Source organism: Apteryx mantelli, chromosome 3 (genome assembly GCF_036417845.1).
Source record: "Apteryx mantelli isolate bAptMan1 chromosome 3, bAptMan1.hap1, whole genome shotgun sequence".
NCBI classification, from domain to species: Eukaryota; Metazoa; Chordata; class Aves; order Apterygiformes; family Apterygidae; genus Apteryx; species Apteryx mantelli.
Window position 1 is genome coordinate 98,308,464 of NC_089980.1, and position 24,778 is coordinate 98,333,241.

The window sequence follows — 24,778 nt, forward strand, 5'->3', positions numbered from 1 at the left end:
GAAGTAAACTTGTTCTGGGACCTTTTAAGTACTTCAGGCACCAATGTTAGGGTAAATAATTTTTATATTGAACTTGTAAATTGAGGCATAATGGAACAGGGTATACTGAGGTGAGACAGAGATATTGAGGAGGTTGTCATGTAAAAAAAGACAGGAGAAATTAGAGAAATATAGAAACTGGCAAGCAAGACAAACAAGTTAATGCAAAAATAAACCAGAAGTAATATCCTGTTTTTAAAACAGAATATGCCATCTCTTTTAGAGAAGGGCAAAGAAAGAGACTAAATAATCATTTCCTTTTAAATAAGGTGGTAATTAGTGCTGGTAACTTGTAAATCTTTTTCTGAAAACTGTACAATATGTTTGAAAAAATCTGCAGTATCTGTATAGAGATTATACCATTTGTGAAACCACATCTGTAAAACCTGGCAGTTCTCAGGATGTGAGGATTAGTCTGTGGTCTCACGTTGAAGACTTTAATCATTAGATAATATTAGAGTCCTTGAAAGTGAGCTGAAACTTAAGTGACTTAAGATGTTGGTTATATGAAGTCAGGAATAACAGTATGTGCATGTTTGAAGGTTTTTTGAATTCTAGTCAACAGACAGTTAATTCAACTGTTAATTTATTTATATCTAATTCTTTTGAATAAAGTATGTTCTCTTTCACAAGTTTCACTATGGAGTGAAGAAGTAGATGATTAGTAACTTGGAGATAACTGAAAAACCGCATGAGGGTTGATGCATGCAGAATTGCTGTAGCTTGGCTTAAAACTGGATGAAACCTATAGCAGTTCTGAAACTGAAAAAGCGAGAAAACCAGGTGCATATTTGTCTTGTAATACAAAGTGGTGTTTTGTTTTTTTCTGTATCTCCAAGTATTTTACAAGCCAATAAATGGTATCAGGTTTGCATCAGAAATACAGACAAAGTTGTTAAGGGATATCTGCATACTGTAACAAAGCACATTGGTAATAATTGTGTGCAAGGACTCTAGACAAATTTTTTTGTAGAAAGTCAATATGACTTTGTAGAAAGACATTAATAGATGTTTTGTGTTTTGCATAACTCATAGTATTTTGTGTTTCTATGAGCTTTTTTTGTAAGGAAAAGGAAAAGGCAGAGACACAGTAGTACCTACTAGACTTGCTTATTTTATGAATAAAATGACATCTGAAAACTAATAAGAGTTGTGTGAGTTGCCTTGGAATTACAGAAACGTTAATTAAAAATGTGAAATCTCCATGCATGGAAATGTCCTCCTCTTCCTGCTGGAGGAGACAAGTGATTTTGTTATTGTAAAGTATAGCGAGATCTCTAAAGTGTAATTGTTCACTTGTCCGCTCAGGAAATTCTGCTGACTGATTCAGAGTTTTAGCAAAATCAGCTTCAGTGATTCAGGTTATTAGTACTGCTTTTGATGTCATACTGCTGCTCTTAATCACAGTGGTTAGACAGCAAGGAGAAATCCTTTCGCTTGTCACACGGCCATTCATTTCATGTGATTATACCACTCTTTTCATCAGAGGAATACTCTTATTAGATGTAGCAATTATTTTCAATTTGATTTAATTTTAAAGTAATAATGGAAAAAAATTTTGAATAATAAACTAGAGTATGAATATATGGTTCCTTGCAATGTTCACAATAAAGCAGGAAGCTGTAAGATGTAAATGAAAGATTTCACAGGTGGAAGTACATACCAGTAGGCTACAAGGAACAGCATGCCAGAAGAATCGGCTTGCATGCATCATTTACCCATCTTTTATAAAATGTCATTGAGATGCATTGCATTTTATCTGGTCCCTGGCAGTGGTCCCAGTCAAGCAGGTGTGCCATTTATCATGGCGCTGATTGAAAAGATTGTACTGTTCAAGTTAATTAGAAATGTTAACATGTGTGGTAAATTAAACAGGAAGATAGGCTTTTCAAAAGATGAACCATGTATATCTGCATATAGAAATTCATGAAACTAGAAACCTTATATCAACTATACTTTTTAGTGTCAAAAATATTACTTTTGCTTGGAAGTCAAGTACCTGTTTCCTATTCATTCTACTGTCTTTTCAAACTTTCCAGACTGTCAAATAGGTTTATGTTCTGTTGTTCACAGATATTGTCTAAATAGTTAAATTCTCAAGAAAAAGTATATAGAAAGAAGCTCAGAGAAATTTTCTTTTTTTGTCTACCCTCAAAAAAAAAATTGCTGATTCTTTCTAGTAAAAAATGTTGTTCTGGAATATTGTCACTGAAATACTTTTGTTGACATAATGAGACTAGAAGCGGAATAACTGGGAGCACGAAGAAGTTTGGTTATCTGTTGAGACTTATGCTAGTTCCTAATATCTTTTTATCTTCAATATCTAATGCACTCTTGAGAGAAGATATCTTAGTAAGATTACTGGGTGCCTCCAAAATGAGGAGAATGAGTTCAAGCCTCTTAACAAATCTGAAACAGGAAATCAACATGATAAGAGGGAGTTGCTTGCATTTGGTAATTCTGGGAGAGTAGTGCTTTTATAAAATACGTGAATAAAAGGGAATACCAGAATATATTTTTCTAAATGGTATATATATATATTTTTTTTTACTTTTTTCCTCCCATCTGTAAACTTGTAATAATACTTTAGTTTTCTACAACTATATTTAGACCAGAGTACAGAGTGCACAATAATGATTTTATGCTTTATCTGAAAGAGTCACACACTCTGAATTAAAAGATTGTTTCTATATTCTTAAGTTTTATTTTGGGGAGGATTAAATAATACACTTTGTTTAATCTCCAGTACTGAAGTAACCCTGTCCTCAAATTAAAATTCCTTTAAGAACTTCAAATACAGTAAAAATGTGATTGGTTTTATTTGCCTGGCTAGCTAGAAATGTATATATAAGTATGGTCACAGCTAATTTGAAGTTTGTATTTTATTTTTAATGTATTTTTGTATTTGAAGGGAGGGGGTTTTGGTACTTGAATTTAATAAAATATTTCCCATTTGCTTTTTTAAGTATCAAGTGCATTCCTATTACAGATTTCTCACTGGCCTGTAAATTTTGGAAATATTACTCTCAACACAGTAATCTTGAAAGTGCTCCCCAGAAGACAGCTTATTTAGATTTTTTTTTTTTTTTAACTTTTTGGAGTATTTGTTTAAAAGATTTCCAGTGTACTCATTGTTCTGCTGAAGCAAGGATTAACACCGAGGGGTTATTTTTTCACTATTTTGTGTAATCATCTAGTAAACAATGCATTAAATCTAGAATGATTTATTTTTCTATGTACTTAGGTTTCCCAAGCAATCATACAATTCTGAAGATCAGATTTTTATTTTTATTTTTCCAGACCTCCTGTTTGTGAGCCTCAGTTGTAAATTTCAAAATGATCATTAGGTAAACGTGTGCTAGGACTCCTAATTCGGAATTACGTCTCTCTATACTGAAGAATAGTGTTTCACTGGATTATTTTTGACTTAGAATGTAATATCCTTAAGTGTTTTACCACGTAAGCATACGCTCATAAAATGTGCTTTTCAGTTAAATTGTATCTAAAAATCGAATAATGAACGCTGTAATTGTTTATACAGAATAAACAGAAATACTTTAATCATCATGTTTATAAGAAAAGTTAGTTATTTTATAGCAAAATGATGAATTATTGTGTGCAAACATCTACAGATTGTAGATAAAATGTTATATATTATTATTTTAAAATATTTGGTCATAAATCTTTTTGATTTATTATATGTTGAACTGTGCTGCTTTGAGTCATGCAGCGTATAGTAAGATAGAAATGTTAATCCTCAGCTCCTTTCATGCTTTTAAAATTAATCCTTTACTGAGGGTGGAGTTTTATATTTCAATTGAAGTCAGTGGTTCATTCAGTTTAATTGGACTGTACAGCAGGAATGGTACAAAATTTACCAAAGTCTAGACCATGGTTTTAGTCAGTGTTGCTTTTAGAACTGAGCATGATTTATTGAATTCTGTATTTGCTGTGTCGTATGACCGTACGTTAATTTATCTGTTAAAGTTTTTCAAACATTACTAAATGCACCTACAACTTTAGGACTGATTCTTCATTTCTCCTGTAAAACATAAATTGAAATTAGTAAAGAGACATCCCAGTAATTACTCTAGTTTTTTATTGCTTGTCAAAAATACTGGTTCTCACTAATTATTTGCTTTTCCTTAAGCATGTCATAATTAAACCTGGAAGTATATCATCAGTTCTCATAACTGTTGACTAGCTGGTTTCATTAGTTTGTTTAGTTAGATGTTTTTCTAATGTAAAAACAACTTGATACTCACTTCCATTGAATTCACAACCTTTCAAAATGTAAAAGAGAATATTTGAGACCCCAGTTAATTCAGATGGTTGTTTAGCAATAGCTTAGCAGTGTTATTGGGATATGGCCCAGTTAAGGAGTCTGCCAAATTTTTGAATGATGCCCTTAAAATTTTTTCAATACATATTTTCAAGCAAAAATAAGTGCTACTTGTGTTTTAAAGTGGTGAGTTTGTTTTTTAGTTTGGCCACGAATGACTGTGTTGTCCCATCTCAGAACAGCTTTTTCATCGTCTGCACTGTTTCTCTCTTCTAGTAGGTGAAATGTTTTTCGATATTTCTTTTGGGACGACGGCTTTTTCTTGAAGTGCTGCCATAGTGGGCAGCCTCCCTGAAACGTGTTTGAGCCTCAAGTGCTCTTTGTAAAAACTGCGAGTTTGTTGAGGCTTTCTATGTTGATGTTTCCCCAGCTCTAACATTATATCTTAACTGCAACTGTTTGCTAGAGAGCAATTACAGTAGTAGTTTAGAATCTGCTTCAGTGTGAATCTTATAAGTGAAATATTTCTCTATGCAAAAAAGATGTATTTTCCTTTTGTTCTACAGCTCCTTGAAGGAAGCTTTGCTAGAGAAGTTAGCCATGAAGTGGATGGACTGATTTTTCAGCCGACAGGAGTAAGTAGTATAAGACTTGATTTTTTTTTTTTTCATTTATTTTTTTAAATGAGATTTCCATCCCTCCTGCCCTTCCCCCCCCCCCAATCTATGACCTAATCTTTGTTTCAGTCAGGATTGCTTTTCAAAGTTGATTCTAATTTTTCTGGTTCCTCAAACTGCTTAAATTCAGCCAGTTGCAATCTAACTTGTTGTGTGTGTGTGACTTGGGATTGATCCAAGGTAATATTTTCCAGGAATCAGCTCATGGGTTTTTTTCCACATGTGTAATATGATGTGCTACTAAATCAGGAAGGACTTTCTGTGATTGCCTGAATTCCAGGAATCTTTCAGCCACTGATCTGAGCCCTTAGGTTATTTTTCTTCCTCCAGGATGTTTCACACACTAAAATTTTAATAAAATTTATGTGATACATACTATTTTAGTGAAAGTAAAGCATGATATATCTTTGAAACCTGCTTACCAATGTAAACACATGTGACTGGGATGGGATGGGATGGGATGGGGGAAATCACCAGAAAAATTGCAGGCAGACTTCTTAGCAACCAAAAGAGTATAAATAGATGGTTCTCAAGCAGCAAGAGTGGCTTTATAAAAGTAAAGCAGTAGCATGACCTCCTCCAATCTACTAATGCTACTGCTGACTCTGATACAACAAATACAATCTGTGTAGTTACACATTATTACTGAAACATCATCCAAGTTGACATTTTTTCTTACCTTGTAAAGCAAGGAATCATTGTTTGAATTGGACCAAGGCTTCTACCTTGACAGCTGCTCGTTGAAAGCATTTGTGTTTAGTTTAATACATTTTTTTCTGGTCTACTTTCTATATTGTAGATCTTAGCAAGGGTGCTGACACCACCATCTGGAAGTAAGATTAACCTTGTTCCTCATTGCTACTTCTGCATCAGCTAACCACAAAATCAATGATCAGTTAGTCCTTTTGTTTCTTTAACATAGTAGTTTTTTTTTTTTTAATCTATAGCTATTCAAAGAGAAACTACAAGGGTGAAGAAAATTTGTATTTTCATAGGAAATCCTGCCGTTGTCACAGAATACTGCTAAAATCCAAGGTGGTTGTAAAGGTTTCCCAGGATCACTTTTCTGAATATAAGAGGTTATGCTATTCAGATTTAATACAGTTAAATTTGAAATTACCTTTTCCACTTGAAATGCAATTACTAAAATGTCTCTCTAATTTTATTGTTGCAGGAAATTAATATGTGATATGTTTTGTGTTTCTAGAACTTGCGTTCAATACACAATACAAGGACAACAGAGTATAACAGTGCATTAATAATCCCTTGAAAATACTAACCGAAATAATTTTTCTTTTCACATTATAGCTGCGGTCCTATCTGTGATGTTATTAGGTGCTTTCCAGAGAGAAAGATGCTTATTGCTGGATGGGGTAGATGCCTGAATTTTGGTCATGGTGAGACCTAGAAGCTTTGATAAACCTAGTTTGTCTCAAGTGAAAAGATAGTAAGCCAGACTGCAAAATATCCATGGCATATCCAGAAGAAAACAATTTTCAGCAACCATTTTTACTGACATGTTTGATCATGTAGAAAAAGAGACAGAGATGATGCTGGCATTTAGAAAAGCAGGGAAATTTAAGGGATTTTTTTGGGGAGCTTGTAAAGTCTCATGTGCGTTTTGAGAAAGAAAGAAGCAGAGGTGCACAGGAATTTGAGCAAGGTCACAAAGAGGGGTAAAGTGGCAGCAGAGAAGGTTGAATGGGATGTGACCATTTAGAGACAGGAGAATTTGAGGGGGGGGGGGGGAACACTTTCCATAAGTTTAGTAGTTAAGCAGAATGCATAAGTTAACTAATTATTTAATATAATGAAAGTTGAACTTATTAGTTCAGTCTGTTTGGTGAAAGTGTTTTTAGTTTATTCAAAGATGCTATTCTCTTGATCTGTGAATTTAGATACAGGCATCCAGACCTGAGTGTCTGAATATAATCGCCACTAACTGTAGGCAACACTGGTACTGGGAGTGAAGAATGGCAGAGAAAGAAGATTTTGTTACTTTGAAGTTTGGTTTAAGTATGTCTTCTAATGAAAATCAAAGTACCTGAAATGATTTGTGAATAGGAATGGTGCTTGCAGTTGGAGCCCCTGAGAGGTCTGTTTTTCTCACTTTTCTCTCAAATATCGAGAGCTTCAGCATAATAGTGCCTGTGGGTTAGTTCAATTTGGAGGAAGCAGGATATTTTGATGAAAAGGGATCTGTGAAAAGTTTTACTACCAAATTTAGTATTTCAGCTAGGTATAATAGGGTCTATTTTCTTCTGTTAGTCATCCCATCTCCTTTTAAACTCATATTATGAATTGTAAGCTCCTTGTACTGAAACATAAATTGTTTTGCACTGCGACTGGTGATGGTAGACACAATCTTAAGGAGTAAGAAGATTGTATTCTGCCTGTGCAGGTTAGTTTATTTTGCTAGATCATGTTCACTGTGCGTTATTATTCCTAACTAATTCACCAGTTATCTGAATTATTATTTATTTGGGGTGTTTCCCAGAAAACACAAGTACTTTAATTTCATAAAAGGTCAATGACTAAGGCCTCCCTTCTTCCTCCTTTTTCAGAAAGTAAATGCTTTCACAGATCATGAGAAGAGCGTGTTTAGCGGAAGCGATGGAGATTTTTGCCTAGTTTATGATCTAAAAATGTTTTCTAGGTGATTTGATGTGATGTGTGTTTCATAGTGCCCCTTGCACATCTCCTGTCATACCTACCATCCTCTAACAACTCCATGGTGAGAGACAAATATAAGACAATGTTTTCTTACTATTGTTTCTCTTCTTTCCTTTGTACTCTTTTCCTTTCCTCTGTTTCCTTTTCATGCTTCCTCTCTGTCCAGTAGCCTCTTTCCCACATTCCTTTTGGTTTCCCTTGTATGTCTTTTCTCCCTAATGCTTCTTTTCCCTTCATCATTTTCTGTCCATTTAAGACGCTACTGATATAACTCCCATACTACTGAGTCAGCTCCATTCCATCTGATCAGCTTTCTGATCCCTTTACATGTAACAGGTTGGCAGAGCAGGGACCGAAGCTAAGTGCTAATTAGGAGGAGTGAAACAGGCCAGCAGGAAACTTCATGGACAGGTATGTTGCCCTGTGATTATGACGAGACCATGAGTGAATTTGCCCAGTAGTCTGCAGGTAAAAGCCTAATGCATTATTCACAGATTCTGGATGCTCATATAAGATTGGAAACTTTCAATCATTTTTTCTAAAAGGTTACTTCCAAACAGTGAACAATTCTGTACATTTGTTTTAAAGCTTGCAGTTTGCCAACCTGTGTGTTTCTAATTGAAATCTCAAAAATGGCCTCTTATCTTTGGATGGCAGAATCAGCTCGCTGACCTGTACCCACTCATCAGTAAAATTACTTTTGCTTTCTGCCTTGTAAATCATACCTTCACTAGATATCTGCCTGAGGCTATCTAATTTTTATGCTAGCAGTCTCTTCATAACTGAATTTCTTGCTGGCTAGAACTATTATTTTTCCTTGCTTGGAAAAAGGATGAAAGAATTATTTTATTCCTTGAACAACCTAAAAGCAGGTTAGCTGGCCATCACTTAGGAAGGCCTAAGGACACTTTTCGGGCATCTGTGGAAAGCTTGTATCAGGAATTATTCTTTTCTATTTCATCTTTTTGCCTCCTGAGCTCTATGGTGTTTTTGTTTTGACTCAGACTGGTTTTTGCTTGATACTCTGTGCTCTTATTTTGGATGAGGAATAAAATCCCGTTGTGTGGGTTTAGGATTTTTTGGGGGAAGGAAGAAGGACAGTTGTTGAGTTCCATTCTTCTAAGAAAAATGTTATTTTAGAGAATGACTGAATTATTTAACTCATAACTCTCATTATCGAGCACTAACAAAAAGCTTAACCTTTAAACTGAAAGGAGAATAGTAAACAGATTTTTATTACTGACTAACATTGCATGAGACTTTAATACATCTTCCTTCCCTTCCCTTGGCAGACTTAGTGGTGGTCTGAAATGCTTGATTGCCTGTTAATTATTTGCACTATTCCCATTGTGTAGTAGGCTGTATTATCATTTTTCATCATTGTAAAAGTTCACCCAAAATCACTAAAGTTACCTCAATTTTCAATTACTGAAATTGAATGAAATATTTCTGAAAGGTGCTACTGAGCGCAAATATCTCCAAAAGGTCATGTTTTGTTTCATTAAACAGTGCCAGTTTCTCCTAAATAACCCTGTATAATTGGTATGCCTTTCCTAGCAGAGAATACCTTTTGTGGGCTCTGCTGTGAGTTTTAAAACATAAACCAGGTCCATTATTGGCAAATGTTTTAAACTCAGACATCATGTTTGCTAGTGATGAGGCATCACTTATTGTTAATTATTTCTATTGCAATAACAGGTATCTGCTACAGATGTCTCAGTTCAAAAGCTGATGGATAAAGTCTTAGGAACCATCATGTACATAACAAATTTTTACTTTTAACAATCATGTACATAATAAGTTTTTGCTTTTTTACAACTTTCTGGATTTAGTTCTCCAATTTTGTAGTGGTTCCTTAATGTAGATTGCTTAGCTTTTTGTAGACTTTGCAGCAGAAGAGAATCTGAGGAGAAGAATTTTCATCAGCCTTTGTATTGACCCCTACTACCTAAACCTTTTAAGTTTCTTTAGAGTATCTCATTGCTAAAAGTGATTTTCTCTGTAAGAGGAACATTCCTGACTGAATCCATTACCAAAGCGGTTGCTGTTGTCATGTCAGTGTGCACTTCGTGTGCTGTGGTAGACTTTCCTTTAAAGGAGAACTTTCTGTCAGTCTCCTGAAGTGCCACCGAGCTTTACAACTCTTTTCTGCCTATGAATAGCTGTTACATTCAATTTCCATGGCAATGTTCCTAGCAGTTCTTCTTGTAAATTGCAACACATATCTCAAATATACCGTCCTATCATATGCTTTATGAACATGCTAAAATGTACTAGCAATGCACAGTATTTCTCTGAGTATTTTTATGTGAATATACAAGTAATTTTTTTTGTGCCAATTCAAGTTTGTCTTTGCTATCTTCAGGTGATTTGTTTTATACCCTTTTTATATTAATAAACAGCAGAAAAACCAACATAAACACTAATAAGTAGAGTCCTCATCTAATTAAATTACTAGACTCCTAAATAAAAATGTTATCACTTTCAAACATAGTAAACTTATTATTTCCACTGACTTTCTAAGAACCCGAGATAATTGTCACCTCAGGAAATTAGGGCATTTCTTACAGGTACAAACTCCTAGCATCCACACTTGACAAAAAATGGCCAAGTGAGGGAAGTGAGTGACTTTTAGCTCTGCATATAGTGAGAAAATGATGTCTCAAAAGTTTTCCTAGCTTAACTTTCTACTATTGGTCTTCTGGTATATTTAGAGATGCAAATGTTTGTTGCTTGCCAAAATTGTTTAGCCTGACTTCCTCCTTTGGTCTGAATAGTTGTCAGTGCCATAAGTCTGATTACCTAAGGAATGTGTTAGTTCTAATTAATAGGTTATCTCATTTGTTTGCTTATGACCTATACCATCTGAAGTTCTCTGATTTATAAGGCAATGAACTGCATTTATGACAGTTATCTAAAAAGGTTCTTAAACTTCTGATGTGCAGTTTAATCATTCTGCAGCCATTGCTTGCCAATGGCATTAGACAGGAACTATTTCTTACATTTTACATTATGTGTACTAGCCATCCTCAGGATTGTCAATTGATGTTAAAAAGGTGGCATCTGCGTTTGTGTCATTTGCGAGATTCTCTGAAAAGATGCTTTTTTCTGAAGGCTACTGTTTTAAATGTTGGAAAAAGATGTATTTTGTGCTAGGACAGAATCATTACTCATAAAGGCCTTCAAATACATTTTTTGTGTTGCTCCTGTCTCAAAATTAGATGCCAAGGAGCTTGCTGAGTACACTTGCTACCATGCTCCCAGCTGTGCCAGTTTGCACATACTTTCTGACTAAAAGACAATGAGTGAATGTTAGGAATATATACTGTAAACATGATATTCAGGTGAGAATGCCAAAGCAATTCTTCAGCCTTGGCAAACATACCTACTTTTAAGAGAATAAAGTTGTATTCACACAAATTAGGTTAACTTACATGTGTGCTGGATCAACTTTGAAAACCAAATCTCTTCTATGTCTGGATAAGGAAATCAGAGAGGTTTTGCTTTGAATTAATGAGAGCTTTTTACTGGATGATCCCATTAGTTGGTTCTGCTCGTTGTCCTTAATGTATGCTGCCATAAGGACATGGTCAGCTGTCTCCATGGCAGTGTTCCTACTCATCCTGAATCTCACAGCAGTCGTTCTGGGAGTGAAGATTTGGTAGATCAGGAATGACGACTTGGAGACTGGAAAATACAGTGAGACGTATATCAGCGCTGTCTTTTCTTCAGATACTGAAATAGCTATCAATAAACAGAGTGCCTCATGTATGATTCATCCATACTCTTTCTATCAAACTGAAAAGATTTAGGAAAATATCTGGAAGAACAACCTTGTTGTGGTTGTTTTCTCCCAGGACTTTCTCCTGTGCATATCCAAGAGAACCAGTAGACCTCTTAAGTTTCCATGAAGATCCTTCATAAAATGCCCTTATTTTTTATTAGTCAAGGGCATAGCAAAGCAAAGTAAAGCAAAATGTTCTAGTTTGTATCAGGATAAGGATAAATATTTAGTTAAGTCTTCATCCTGCTGTTTTAGTGTAAGCAGTAACACAGCCTATCAGGAGGATGAGGCATACACCTGAGGGTTGTGAAAGCAGGGTTGCTTTCAGAGGAATATCAATAATTACATCTATTACTCACAGTCTGAAAGGTTTACTGGGTCAATGTTCTTATAGATAGTAAATGTGAAAATGGAGAGTCAGTATCACAAATAGGTAACTGGATTATTGTATTTATCAAAACATATTTTAGCTTTCTTGCTAGGATGTGTTATCAGATAAATCTGTGAAGGTAGCTATGTATATTTGGTATCAACACATTTAAAATAAGTATGTTCACTTAGCTACCTAGCACTGTAATGTACAGAACATAGTATGCTCTGCAAGGCTCAGTGGTACTTGCTGAATTATATTCTGTTTTGACAAGGTAGGGCAGAACATAACTGTGGTAATTTGATCTCATTTTGGCTGCTGGTAGCTTTTGTTTCAGTCGTAATCGTATTCTCTGTTCCATTCATCAGAGTCATTCAAAAGCTCTCTTAGACTTTGACATTACCAAAATGGTAGACCAGCTCTATTAATGTACAGTTGAAAACTCAAGTCTTGATCTTCCTGTGAAAGTTATAAATTGCTTTAAGAAAATTCCACTGCCTTCCATTGATATACATACTGAATAGTTTAGAGGTGACTGTATCATACAGGATATACACTTCTAAGTATAGGATTAGAAGGGCAGTGCTGAACTTCATGCCATAACTGAAGAAGTCAAAGACATGAAACCAATGATCTGCTTCACTAATGACTGCAGATAATCATAAAGCAAAACCTTATTTTCTCTTAGTGCTTAGTGCTGATGACTGTTTTTTGAAATGAACTTCTGTTTTCCATATTGCTCTAGAAGCTGTCCACCAAGATAGATGAACTCTGAAGTATCTGCTAGTTCATTCCAAAAGGGAAAAATGAGTAAAAGTCTCAGCTGGAAATATCCCAGTCTTCAGAAATGTGGATGTTCTGTGTACTTGGAACAACATGATTCAAGAAGCAATTAGCACCCTCATAAAACGCTGTCTGAAAGTTTTGAAAAGTTTGAACTGACAGATAGGTTGTTTGTTTCCAAACAATGATCACTGGAAATCCCAAGATCTCCTATCTCTATATTCATCCAACCACTGAAACAAAACATGTATTTTATACAACACAGGGTTCTCTAGAGAGAACTATCAACTTATGAGAGCAATTAAAATACGTGTCTCTGGGACTTGTCAGATTGTGAACTGATGTTGTCATTGTTAAGTGAAAATATGGCTTGTTCCGCTAGCATTGAATAACTGGAACAACAGAAGATTAAAAAAATAATTCAAAGTAGTGTAGTTTTGGAAATGCTTCATTGTTTAGCGAATGTAAATTTGTCACAGGATCCGGTGGTCATAGGCTGAGCTCAGAACAGGGGAAAATATGTTGATATGTGGTTAGTAAAACAGTGGTCTCAAGGTTGTTCCTTGTGTTTTGATATATACAATATAAAGCTCTAATTTTTTATCTAAATAAATTTTAAAAGATTTCTGTTGGATATTGTGGTATCACAAAGATGGGGAAAAAAATAAAGTTCAGTTGGAGAACAGAATGGCAGAGGTCAGATTCTGCTAGTTTTTAAGCAGCATATTCTTATGCAATGGTTTTAGCATCAGCTGAATTAGCTTTTAAGCAAATTCACCTTGCTTTGGCTTTAAAAAAAAAAAAAGCCTCTGACTCCAAGGACAAATATGAAAGAACAGTAGACACAAGCATTATTGTTTGTATGTGTAATTTACAAAATATAAAAAATATCATTTTAAAGCAATGTAGATTTTTCTGTTGGGCAAATTATCATGTATGAAGTGGGTGACATCTGATATACTGTATTTATGAAACATTCAAGTCTTTTTTTCAAGAGCACTAATAAGGTTTTGGGAGGGTGCGTTTTATTTTTGAGGGGAGAATCAGAGAATCAGAAGCCCTATGTAAAATATAGAGCATAGTACTATTTCCATGTAATAGGACTGTAGAAAATATACCTCTCCCTTCTACTGGTTAAATATATGAGCAAAGCTGAACCTTCTCTATGTAATTTTTCAAGTGAAGGATATCAATATGTTTTTTTGCCTTTTCAAAGGCTTAAGTAATATAATCATCATGCTTTCATCATTGTTAGCTGACTTGGTTTAAACTTTACATTTACATTAGAATATTAAAATATTTGAACCAGAAAAGAACATGAGTGTACTTTTCACGATCTGCAAATGAATCAGAACAATAAGGTAGAGTATTTTTGTGACTATTTATTCACATTTTAAAACAAATTGATTTCTGCAGGGTTAGCAGCTTTCTATAAGTATCATATGTTTAAGCAAGACATAATATTTTATTTATGAAAAATATTATAATAAATGTGTGTTTTACACATTATCAGCGCTGCGTCTTTTTTGTTTCTTGATTGGATGGGCCCGTAACACTATGTGACTTATCTGACTACCTGTTAGTAGATACAAGTGAAATGTATAGTATTGGTGATCAAATCAGAAAATATACTTGCAAGCATCGTTGTAAAATAGATTGGGATAGTAATTTTGTCAGAATCATGAGCTGCTTACAGATATTCCACAAACAGGACCTAATTTGTCAAATAAATTATTCATTGGAAATCATTCACTCAGCTCTAATTGCTACGCATTTAGCTCGTCCGCCACTGTGGAAAGCAGCTACAATGCTACTAACAGTCTTCAGCTATATTTGAGAATGTTAGTTGCTTGCGTTGGTTGATTTAAAAAAAATAAAATAAAATACTATATAAAGGCAGGTAGCAAGGACTGATTAACTATAATTATGAATTGGGCCTTTTTATACTGCACTTCTGTGTGTTTGTGCAAGGCACTAAAGCACGTCTGACAATTGTTGCACTGAGTCAGATGGTGTAATGGGAAACAGCTGTAATATGACTGTTCTTTATGTTGCCATCAGTTTCTTGTTTTTCTCCAAGGCAGTGTTGCTCACACTTGCTTTGTCACAGTTAATCAGTTTGCTCTTACACTTATGTTCAGCTTTGGCTTTAATACTGCATACTTGTGAACTATTAACTTTTTTATTAAATCTTTATGACTGAGATATTTATGGAATGTTATGGAAAGACTATAAAAAACCTGGAATTAAGCTAATACCTTGTCTTGGAGCATGTTAGAAATTAGAGTGGTTAGCTGCCGTACTAGGGATGATGTTACCATGGAGAGAGCTTCTGTTTCCATGACATTTGCTTGCATATTTTGGTAGGCCTTTGAAAGAAGTAGGGTTTTGTCCTCTGTCAGATTTGGTGGGTGTTATTCCATTACTTCGCAAACTCTGCAGTGGCTTATGGCAAACATATATTAATTAGTTAGTTAGGAATATTAATGGTGACTGGCCAGAAAAGAAAAGGAAAAAAAAGAAAAAAATACTTTTAAAACTTCTAGCATCCAGAAGGCAAGTTGTTTTTGTAATATTTTTAATTGAATTAGACTTTCCAGCTTGGTTTTAACTGAATAAATGTACTCTGCTTGTATATATTTTTGTTAATTAAAAAAACCCACAGCTAATAAAGCGGAGTTTTACTGATTTGAGGAAAAAATTATGTTTGGCTCTATAGCTAATGGCTTTATACTGTGAGGTCTGCCTTCTAATGGAGTGGAATTATGGAGAACAGGCGGATTTAAAATCAAATCTTGAGGTATTTCAGTGTTCAAGAATCAGTTACTGGCTCCGAGGTAAAATTAAAAAAAGCCATTTTTTCTCAGGATGAAAGAAACAGTTTCTGAGGTTTGAAATATTTGGTAGCTTTCTTCATAAAGGGGATGCTTTCCTCTCTGTCTGGTTTTCCCCAGAACAATAATTATGGCAACATAATGGTAATCTAGTGGCAGCTTTTGCATATCTCCTCCACTGAAAATTTCTGATTGCAGTCACATACATACTTACACTTCTCTTCTGCAAGATTGCACATATTTTAATACAGGTGGGTATGTCCTCCAGGTGCTTGAGAGAGGGAGGTAGACCACAGTATTGATTGCTGAACACCGCTGCGTGTGTCCTGTTCTCTCACCAGTACAAAGGGTGTAGTGGAAGAGGGATGCGGTGAATTAATCACTATTCAGTATTCTTTGGCCACCCCTAAGACAAAATTGCTTGTCTTCGGTTCCTGCTGAACTGTTGACTATTTTTTTCCTTTGTATACCACTCTTCCTCTCCTAATTAGTTTTTCGTATCACAGAGATTTTTTTAGTAGTTTTTCTTTTTTGTCTGGTTGTGAATGGGAGTCTAAAAATTTGATCCTTTGTGATGTCTTCTTGGACTAGATTATTCTCTGATAGGTCCCCTTGCAACAGTTATAAACAGGTGTCAAGACTTGAGCTGATACCTTCTTTGAAACTTTTTTTTCTTTTTTCTCCCCCAGAGGTATATCCAATTTCACATTTTGAAAGCACAAATATACATATGCAGCTGAGGGACCACTGTTCTTGGCAGTCTTAAATATGTGCAGCCTGGGAACCTGAGAATTGTCTAGTCTAATGCAGTTAAAATTTTTGTTTAGTCTTAGTATTTTTGTTTAGTCTTATCTTATTTTTTTGGTATTTGATAGTGTCTGGAAGTAAATGCGTAGGAAGTAGATGGTGGTGCTTCATGTAATATGCTCCCTCCACTTCCATCACAATCATTGTTATAGGACTGTTTTAGCCAAGATGGCTTTGTTTTCCACTTGAACTGAAATTCTAGATCTTTTTGCCAAAGACGCTTCCACTGACTTCCAATATGCTAACAATAAAGTTAAGGTTCTTTGTCCAGATTTTAGAATCATTTTATTTCAAAAAATAGATTATTGAATGCTTTTGGTCTGTAAAAGTCCTGTTCTCCTTCTGCTGAGGGCATATTACATAGCAGAAAAGATTTTTAGAAGATAGTTCATAAAACGAGCAGGGTGTTCTTGGTGTCAACAGAGAGCTGTAGTTCAACATGAGTCTTGAATCCTTTTTGGAATACCTACTGGATCAGAGACAGGTGGATTTGTTCACTTTGCTGCCATCTCCATACTGCTCCTCTTCTACTCTTCTAAAAGAAAAATATCTGAAGGATCCTATCAAAGTAGTTTTACAAATCAGATGCTGCTTTATGGAAGTCTAGTTTATTGGCTCTGAGCTCATAATAGTATGCTTATTATTATGCCCATGTGCTTTAGTAAAATTTACCTTGGAAGGATGTTGTTGAAAGGTACTCCTTAATGATCAACTCATTTTACAAATCCCTTCTCACCCCTGGAATAAAGTATCTTCCAAAAATCACAGATTCCTGCTTGACCAGTGGTTAATTTTTTTTTTTTCCTACATCATTCTCAGTTATGAGGGAGATACTTGGTTCTTTTATGGCAATAGCAAAAAGGATACATGGGAAACTGCTAAACCTCCTAGAGGGATATCAGACTGTGAAAAAACTTCTCATAAAGTGGCTCAAGTTTGCCTGCTTTCTTCTCCCAGAATTGTTGAGTGACTATACATTGAACATTTCAGTTAGTTATTTGTGAATTGACAACTCTGGGAGCAGTTCTCTTACTTAAGAAGCATGATTCTGTATTTTAAATCTCTGGGTATAGGTTTGGCTATGAAAAAGCTGTACTTAATCAGTATTTCTGTTCTGTCACTGCATGGAACTAAAAGCTGTTAGAAGCTGCTGAACATTTTATTGTCTGTTTTTGCAAATGATAATTGTCATTCATCCCCTTCCCTAATTCACTGCACCTTCAGCTGCTTGCCTTCTCAGAGCATAGCCACACAGTTATTTTAACATTAGGTGTAAGGAAAGGAGAGGAAATATTGGAGAGGAGGAGAGGGTGAAAAAGTAACTGAGACTGGGAACTATCTAAAACTGTTCTTCTAGGAACACCATGAATGTTCCCTGCCAGCAGCAGGTATGTTGGAAGAGGATCTTCACCACAGTTGCTCGATGCCACTATTCAAACTAGATATTTTGGGTTGAATGCCTCATCGACATTTGTGTGGTCATGCTCTATGGAAGGAATGAAACCTCTGATGTGGCTGAAACTGTTGTTTTGTTGTGTTTTCAAATTGGTTACAAGTTGTAAGCAAAATTAACCCATTTCGGAACCACTGCTTTTAGGTCATTATTAGTGGAATGTGACAATATCTGTCCTTAACAAGGAAAGCAACTAGTCTTTAGAGTAACTGAAGTTCTTTGAGTGAGCTTTTTTTAAACAGCCTACACTTTTTCTCTTTTACTTGCGGTGCTCAGGAAGTAGCTATTCTGTTCAAATTCTTGGCACTTACCCAGAGCCACTGACTTGCTTGTTCCTAAATCAGAACTGCGAGGATTAAGTTCCCACAAAAAGTGGGCATAACACTTTCATTTTCTCTTTCAGGGTGCAATGTTTCTTCTTGCAGGAGGAGTTTTCCCTTCTCACTATCCAATTGCTCTCCTCAAAATGAAGGTTTTAATTGTATTAAACTGATAGCAGAATGCTTGAAAGGGAAAATACATGTTCTCAAATATTTGTTCAACATACACTTTTTTTCACTTTGCTTTACCTTTGCAAATACATCAGCTTGCTACTTGTGAAACAGTTGGACTGTGAAGCGCTTGCTGAGTTCTACTGGTTGGATTTATTCTCTCCTTCTCGAGAATAGTTGTATGAATGTTTTCTTGTGAAACTGAGAATGTCAAGTATAGTTCTTGCTATTTTATTCTAGATCCATAATGATGAATTTAATGATGAGTATTTTATAATTTATATATTAGAATATGTAGCTTAGAAGGATAGTTTTTGTTTTTTCTTTTCAAAAATACTGCAGGATTCAGTATTCCAAGCAAGACTCATAAATGTTTAATTCAAGGAGATTTGCAGCCCTGTAAAATGTAATAAGCTAGCCCTTAATGACAATTTTGTGTAACATACATTTGGCAACGTGTAGAAAAAGTCCTGCTGGCAATTCTATGCATCATCTTTCATGCATATCAGTTCAGCTCTAGGGGCTTTTCAGCTCTGGAATTAAAAAGAGAAATTAGGCTACATCTGAGACCAGCATGCTGCAATTTCTTAGCTTGTACTTGTACGTTTCTGCTTATGCTCAGATTAGCTTAAAGGTACAGCTCACTGCCTGCCTCTTGATGTGAGAGGTGGGTTTGTTTGTTTGTTTGTTTGTTTTTTGAGATTGACATTCCTCAAGGAGTGTTTTGGTATATTTTCACATCTTTCTATTTAGGGTTGGTAGGTTTCATTAATCTTCCTGAACTCTAAGGTGATTTGCTGAAATATTTTTCTGGTATTCTGAACAGAAAAATGTCAACAAAAACAATGGTGTGATGAGGCCTTAAAATTACGTATTGTAGCTGCTGCAAATGTGGTTTTTAATGCTGACAGACTACCCAACTTGCAAATCAGGTTATGGTAGACAGTCAGCCAGGAGCAGTGGTTCTTATTTCATGGCGGCTCTTTTGTTACAATGAGGATCCATCTGTTGTCAGACTTCAAGTGGTTCATACTTTCTGCTGGTCTAATCCAGTTATTCTAAGATTTCTAGGAACCTTTGACCACAAACTAACCATCCACAAAGAAGTAAGTTCCTCTCTTATCTGTAGACTGACTTTCTTCTTTACATCCTTTTCTGATGTAAATTTAAGAGACTACATTTAAGACTGAGTTGGGACAAAGGCAATAAAAACGGAAGGACAGAATGTGAAGAAGAGCTGGAGACTGCTTCTGTGGGGCTTTAAGAAATGAGAGAAGTTTTAGGGTGATAAATATGAAATAAATTATTTGTATAATAATATGAAATTCATATAAATGAATTTTATGAATATAGATTCATGTAAATATGAAGCTTTAAACATGTATAGAGACAAAATGGCAAGTTTCATAAAACAAGTGATTTAATGAAGCAGCTGCACCTATCACTTCATGGAATGAAAATCAGTGTTTTCTGTAACATAACTTCACATAACTAATGATGTTTTCGCAGTAAAAATGTGAAATTAAAATTAAGAAGGAAGATGATCTCCCTAAGAATCTTGATGAGTTGGTGTATCACTGGGAGAGAGGAGAAGGAAGGAAAATATTGATTTAGGAGATGATAAAAAAAAAATTGTAAAGGATTGGGTGCCAGGAACGCTTCTGTATTATCTCAGCTGTCCTGACAGTTTACTTTGAATTCATCCTTTCATCTTTGGTCATCAACTTCTATGTCTGTGAATTAAGGGACAATGTCTTCAACAGTCCTGAGGAGACGAATTTGGATAGAGTCGTATTACACTCTGGAAGGACAGTAGTGAAGGAGAATGTGAACATTTAAAATTTGAAGAGTTGCTAGCTATATAATAGTTTTAAAAGGTTGTGGTTTGTTCACAAAAAACCAAGCTGGGCATTGTTTTAGTATTTAGTAGTACAATCATCCAAAGGTTGTTCTATTTCATTTTAAATTTCAAGAATTGCAGACTGCAAATAATAAATTCAGCTAGCAAAAATAAGCAGCTTTAGTGACATCAAGTAAGTTTCAATTATTTAAGGAACAGTTGGATCTTTCAGATATGTAGTAATATATTGACTTGGACATACATATATATATATATAAAATGCACACGCATGTGCGCACGCACACACAAACACTAGATATATCTGTATTTATATACTTATTATATAAATTTATATGTATGGAGAAGAGTAACTGAATATGAAAATATAGAAAGCAGGGTATGAGCTAAGCCTTGTAAAGGAGGTGCCTAAGTACTACATGTAGTCAATGAGCAGGGGCACATGTCCTGCTAAATTAGGTATGTATACATGTGTAAAGCTTCAGTTACTCACCTTTCTCCATTGGCTCCATAGGGAACAGGCACTTATTGGAGAGATGCTTTATGAAGCACCTATAACTCTAATGTCTCCATTGTGCCAGACTGGATTGCACCCATAGTCTTCAATAATTATGGTTCTTTTAAAATAATTAAAAGTAAACATAACGATAACCTTAGTGCCAAACCAGCTCTGGTAATTTTTAGCAATAATTTTTAGCAATCTTCAGGAAGAAAAGTGTTCCCTTATCACATGAGAGAGATGTCTAATTGTTTTGGGGGAAAAGGTAGATGCAAATGAAAGAAGATTAATTACAGTATAAGTTTCATAGGGTCTTTTGGTGATCAGGGTGAAACTCATTTACCAGTCTTTTTGGACAGTTTTTTAATCATTTAGTTTCTTACCTCTAGGTTTATTTATGTTACATCTATGTTTCTAAAGGAAAAAAATTAGCAGTGTATAGCTGAGGTAAAATGATGTAGATTTGATCTTTACCATTATATCAATTTCAACTTAAGGCTGTTATAGAGTTGTGAAGTTTAGTTTAAAAGAAACTTTCATCTAGGGGAGTAAATACAGTAGTATTCTGTAGTCACATTGGCATCCTGGTTACAGCATACACTGCAGTTATACTCTGAGGATCATCTCAGTGCAAGTAAGTGATAAAGTGAAATAAGCAGTGTGAAACAAAGAAAGTAGTAGAAAGCCAACTGAAGTATCTTTATTGTTTGTATTATTGCATTAATTTTTCTTGAAGACTTGCATAGCGCAAATTTAAAGAGGTAATAAGTCCTAGATGGTGAAGAATAAGAAAATTACAAAATAATCAATAGCAATATAAGGCTATGTTAAGCAGCAACCATGGAACATCACGAGTTCCTTGACTGATGGAAATATAGTTCTGTTATTGGGACTGTACTATTGTCACAAAGATGCAAATATGCAGCTTTTTCATAGTTACCCTAATTTGCCTCTGTTCAGAAGTAGAATTTAGAATTGAAGGCAGACAGCATTTAGTCCATTTTGGGTCATATATATTAGCCAGCAGTTTGAAGTTATTATTATTTTTTTTAATCCTTTTTACTTCAGACGAGGTGTTGAAATTTCTAGGTCCAGTTTGTGGTGGCAAATGAAAGGATGACAGCATACAGAAGTGAATGAGAATAGGTTGTTCCTGCTTTACAGTGATGTGCTTAAAATGAGCAATGAATAATTTTGACTGCTATATTCTGGTTGCTATAAACATGGATTTGGGCTGTGAATTGAACTTCATTTATCAAATATTAATAGGATTAATATTTAAATGTAGTTAGTTGGGAAGAAAATTTCATCACATTTTTCTCCTTGCTTAATGGAATATTAAGAAAAGCTATTAGTATAGTTATGGAACAAGATGTTTAATGAAGCCGGAGGTATAAAGCTAAATTAAAGTGCAAGACTAGAAGACATTTAGCCCAATAATTATAAAAAAAAGTCCAATAAATATTGCATTGACTTGCAATCTGCAGGCGCCTTTGGAAAAGGCAATTGAAAAATTCCTATTAAAATATTAACGGAATAATTTCTGCATGCAGGTTAACTTTCTAACCTTATTTGCATGCAAATGTTAATATCCATTGTGTGAAACATAGTCTAACACTATTTAAATGAGTGAATATTAGCAGCATATTTTGCCTGTCAGTCTGATCTGACAGCTAAGCTTAGTATTTCAGAAGCCCTTTTGATTAGAACCGTTTTCTTTCTACTTCATAAGCTTCAAGCCGCATTTTCATAAGAGACAAATTATGGTGCAATAACATTTTCACAATAAAAACTGCTAGTTTTATTCTGGCTAGCCAGTGTTAATGTATTAAAAAGTGTCATTCCTATTTGGCCTTTTCCCTTTCTGAGGGAAGAATTTCCTACATACACCAAAGTTAGTATGTCTTAGAGCATGTGTTAATTTTAGTTTTTCTTTATTTTACTTTTTGAAGTGTAGGAATGCAAGAATCAGTACAAATCTAGTTGACTACATGGAGTTAAAGCATCGTTGTTACTCCACTGTTCTTCATCAAATAATGAGTTATATAAAATATTCTTATCAGGAATTAACTCTGTTATTCTTTTGGCTTAGTTGTGGATATTAAATGATTTGAGCTTAGCCAATAAAGCTGTCTTTCCTCATCTTTTATAAGCTTCGGAAGTTATTGCCTATGGATTTACTTCCAGTGTTGTGACAAGAGTGAATTGTATGTTTGAAGTTCGTTAACAACCTTATTTTAAAACTTATGCTTATGGAACATTAGTATGTCTCTGTTTTCTGATCAAATTATAGAGCCAGGCAAAAAGCCGATTTTTCATGGGGACTGTAGTTCTTTGATTGTTCAGGTGGTTTGAATCACTAATTTAGAACATGAAACATTAAAAGCAACATTTATTATTTTATTTTTAGTTGACAAGAATTTTTTTTGAAAGGGAGGAATTTGCCTTTGTTTTCTTCTTCTTCTAGATAGTGTTTTCATGGCCATCTGTCCATGGTTAAACACAGGTTGTGCTGATGAAGGGCTTGATACAAGGCTTTTACAGCATTTGCATGAAGCTGGACAGTGTTTGCATGATGTTTTCTAGCGGTACAAATTTTGCAGCCATTATGATGTTCTGTGTTTTCCATTCAGTGTTTAGATTCTTCTGTTCTCCTTCAACTATGAAAATGCCTTTCACAAATGACGGGTGTTTGGAAAGTACTCATATACTGGAAAATTACCTGTGCAGTGAGACTCTCAGTCTTTTCATCTTAACAAAGAGAAGATTAGGGGCTATTTGACCATAGTCTTTAAGCAACTACATGGAGAGCTGGGCTTCAGCCTAAACTAAGGCATTACAAGATTCAGTGGTGTTCAGTGTAGAAATAAGCATACAGTTTTAACCATAAGAGTAATAAATGATCATGGTAACCTCCCTAAATATACGTTGTCATTTCTTCATCACTTGGTATCTTTCTGAAAGGTATCCTGTAATTTGAATAGAAGTTATAAGCTTGATTCAAAAATTGTTGTTTGAGTTTCTCTGTCCTGTTATGCAACAGAGATGGCTCGATGAGCCCAGTGATGCTTTCCAGCCTAGAAAATCTATGAATTGCATCAAGGGTTGCCTTTCATTTTGTGTTTTTTTGATCCATTGATGCAACTTATTCACATAATGTGACAACAATATGAGCATCTTTTCTATTCTTTAGCTCATTTTCCTGTGAGCTATAGCCTGAAATGATTGATTGAGGCATCTTTATAATCAGTCCTTTTGGGTCTTTAAAATGATCCAGGGTCTTGCTTAAATGCAAGAAAATAAAAACACATTTATGGTAATTATTGTGTCTTTATATTTACACAACTGAATGAAAACTATTACACTGGGCAGGGCAGCTGCCTTATGGATATTAAAAGAGTTAAGAATAAATAGAGCACTTCAGAGAAAACATTTAATCGCTGTTTTGAGTGGCTGAGAGGAACAGACTTTTTGTATATGTAGGTTTGCAATAGTTAACCTTTTCCATTTAAGTGAAAGGTTTAATATCATGTTGAATACAACTTGCTTGCAAATTATTTAAATAAAACACAGAAGAATATGGTAACTGAAATGGGCAGATTTTACAAGATAACAAATATTTCTTACTGCTTGTGAACCTGAGGTGTTTTAGAATTGTTTTAAGAATGCTTTTAGTGTATTTATCCTGGTAAGTAAGGCTGACTAAATATCAGAATATCATTTATATTATAGTAAAAGTTTCCTTCTGGTATTTAAATATGAATATTTTATTTGAAATAAAATTATGAATATTTTCTTTGAAACTTAACACTTTTAGACACTTGAAGATTTAAAGCAATTTCATATTCAAGGGTAATTTAAGTTATACAATTTATTGCATATTCAGGCATAGTTATTGCATCCTTTTCCAGGAAAAAGTTCTACCATGTGTATTATCATTTTAAAATGTAGTTGTGCACCATAATCTAGTAGTAATTTTAAAAGAATTAAACGACCATCATGACAGAAATATTTAACTTTTTATTTACTACTTGACTGTTTAATAGAAACTGTGGTTTTAACAAAATATATAAACAAGCTTGAATTAACTAAGCTGCCAATACTAATGAATTTCATATATATTTTATAAAAGCGTGAACCATGCTAAATTTCAGGCAGATACTTGGTATTATTCATTTGTGCTGCATTTCTGACTGTTGTGGTTATACAGGTTTCTAAATTGTGTCCC

The 24,778-nt window shown here is 34.6% G+C and overlaps 1 protein-coding gene across 1 annotated transcript in view; it reads left to right on the plus strand.

The window, feature by feature from the left end:
* Window positions 1-24,778, plus strand: part of RNGTT (RNA guanylyltransferase and 5'-phosphatase) — a 197,704-nt gene that overhangs the window by 102,740 nt on the left and 70,186 nt on the right. The window contains exon 12 of the mRNA XM_067294005.1: window positions 4,888-4,956. Coding sequence (XP_067150106.1) covers window positions 4,888-4,956 — 69 coding nt within the window. The remainder of the gene's footprint in view (window positions 1-4,887; window positions 4,957-24,778) is intronic.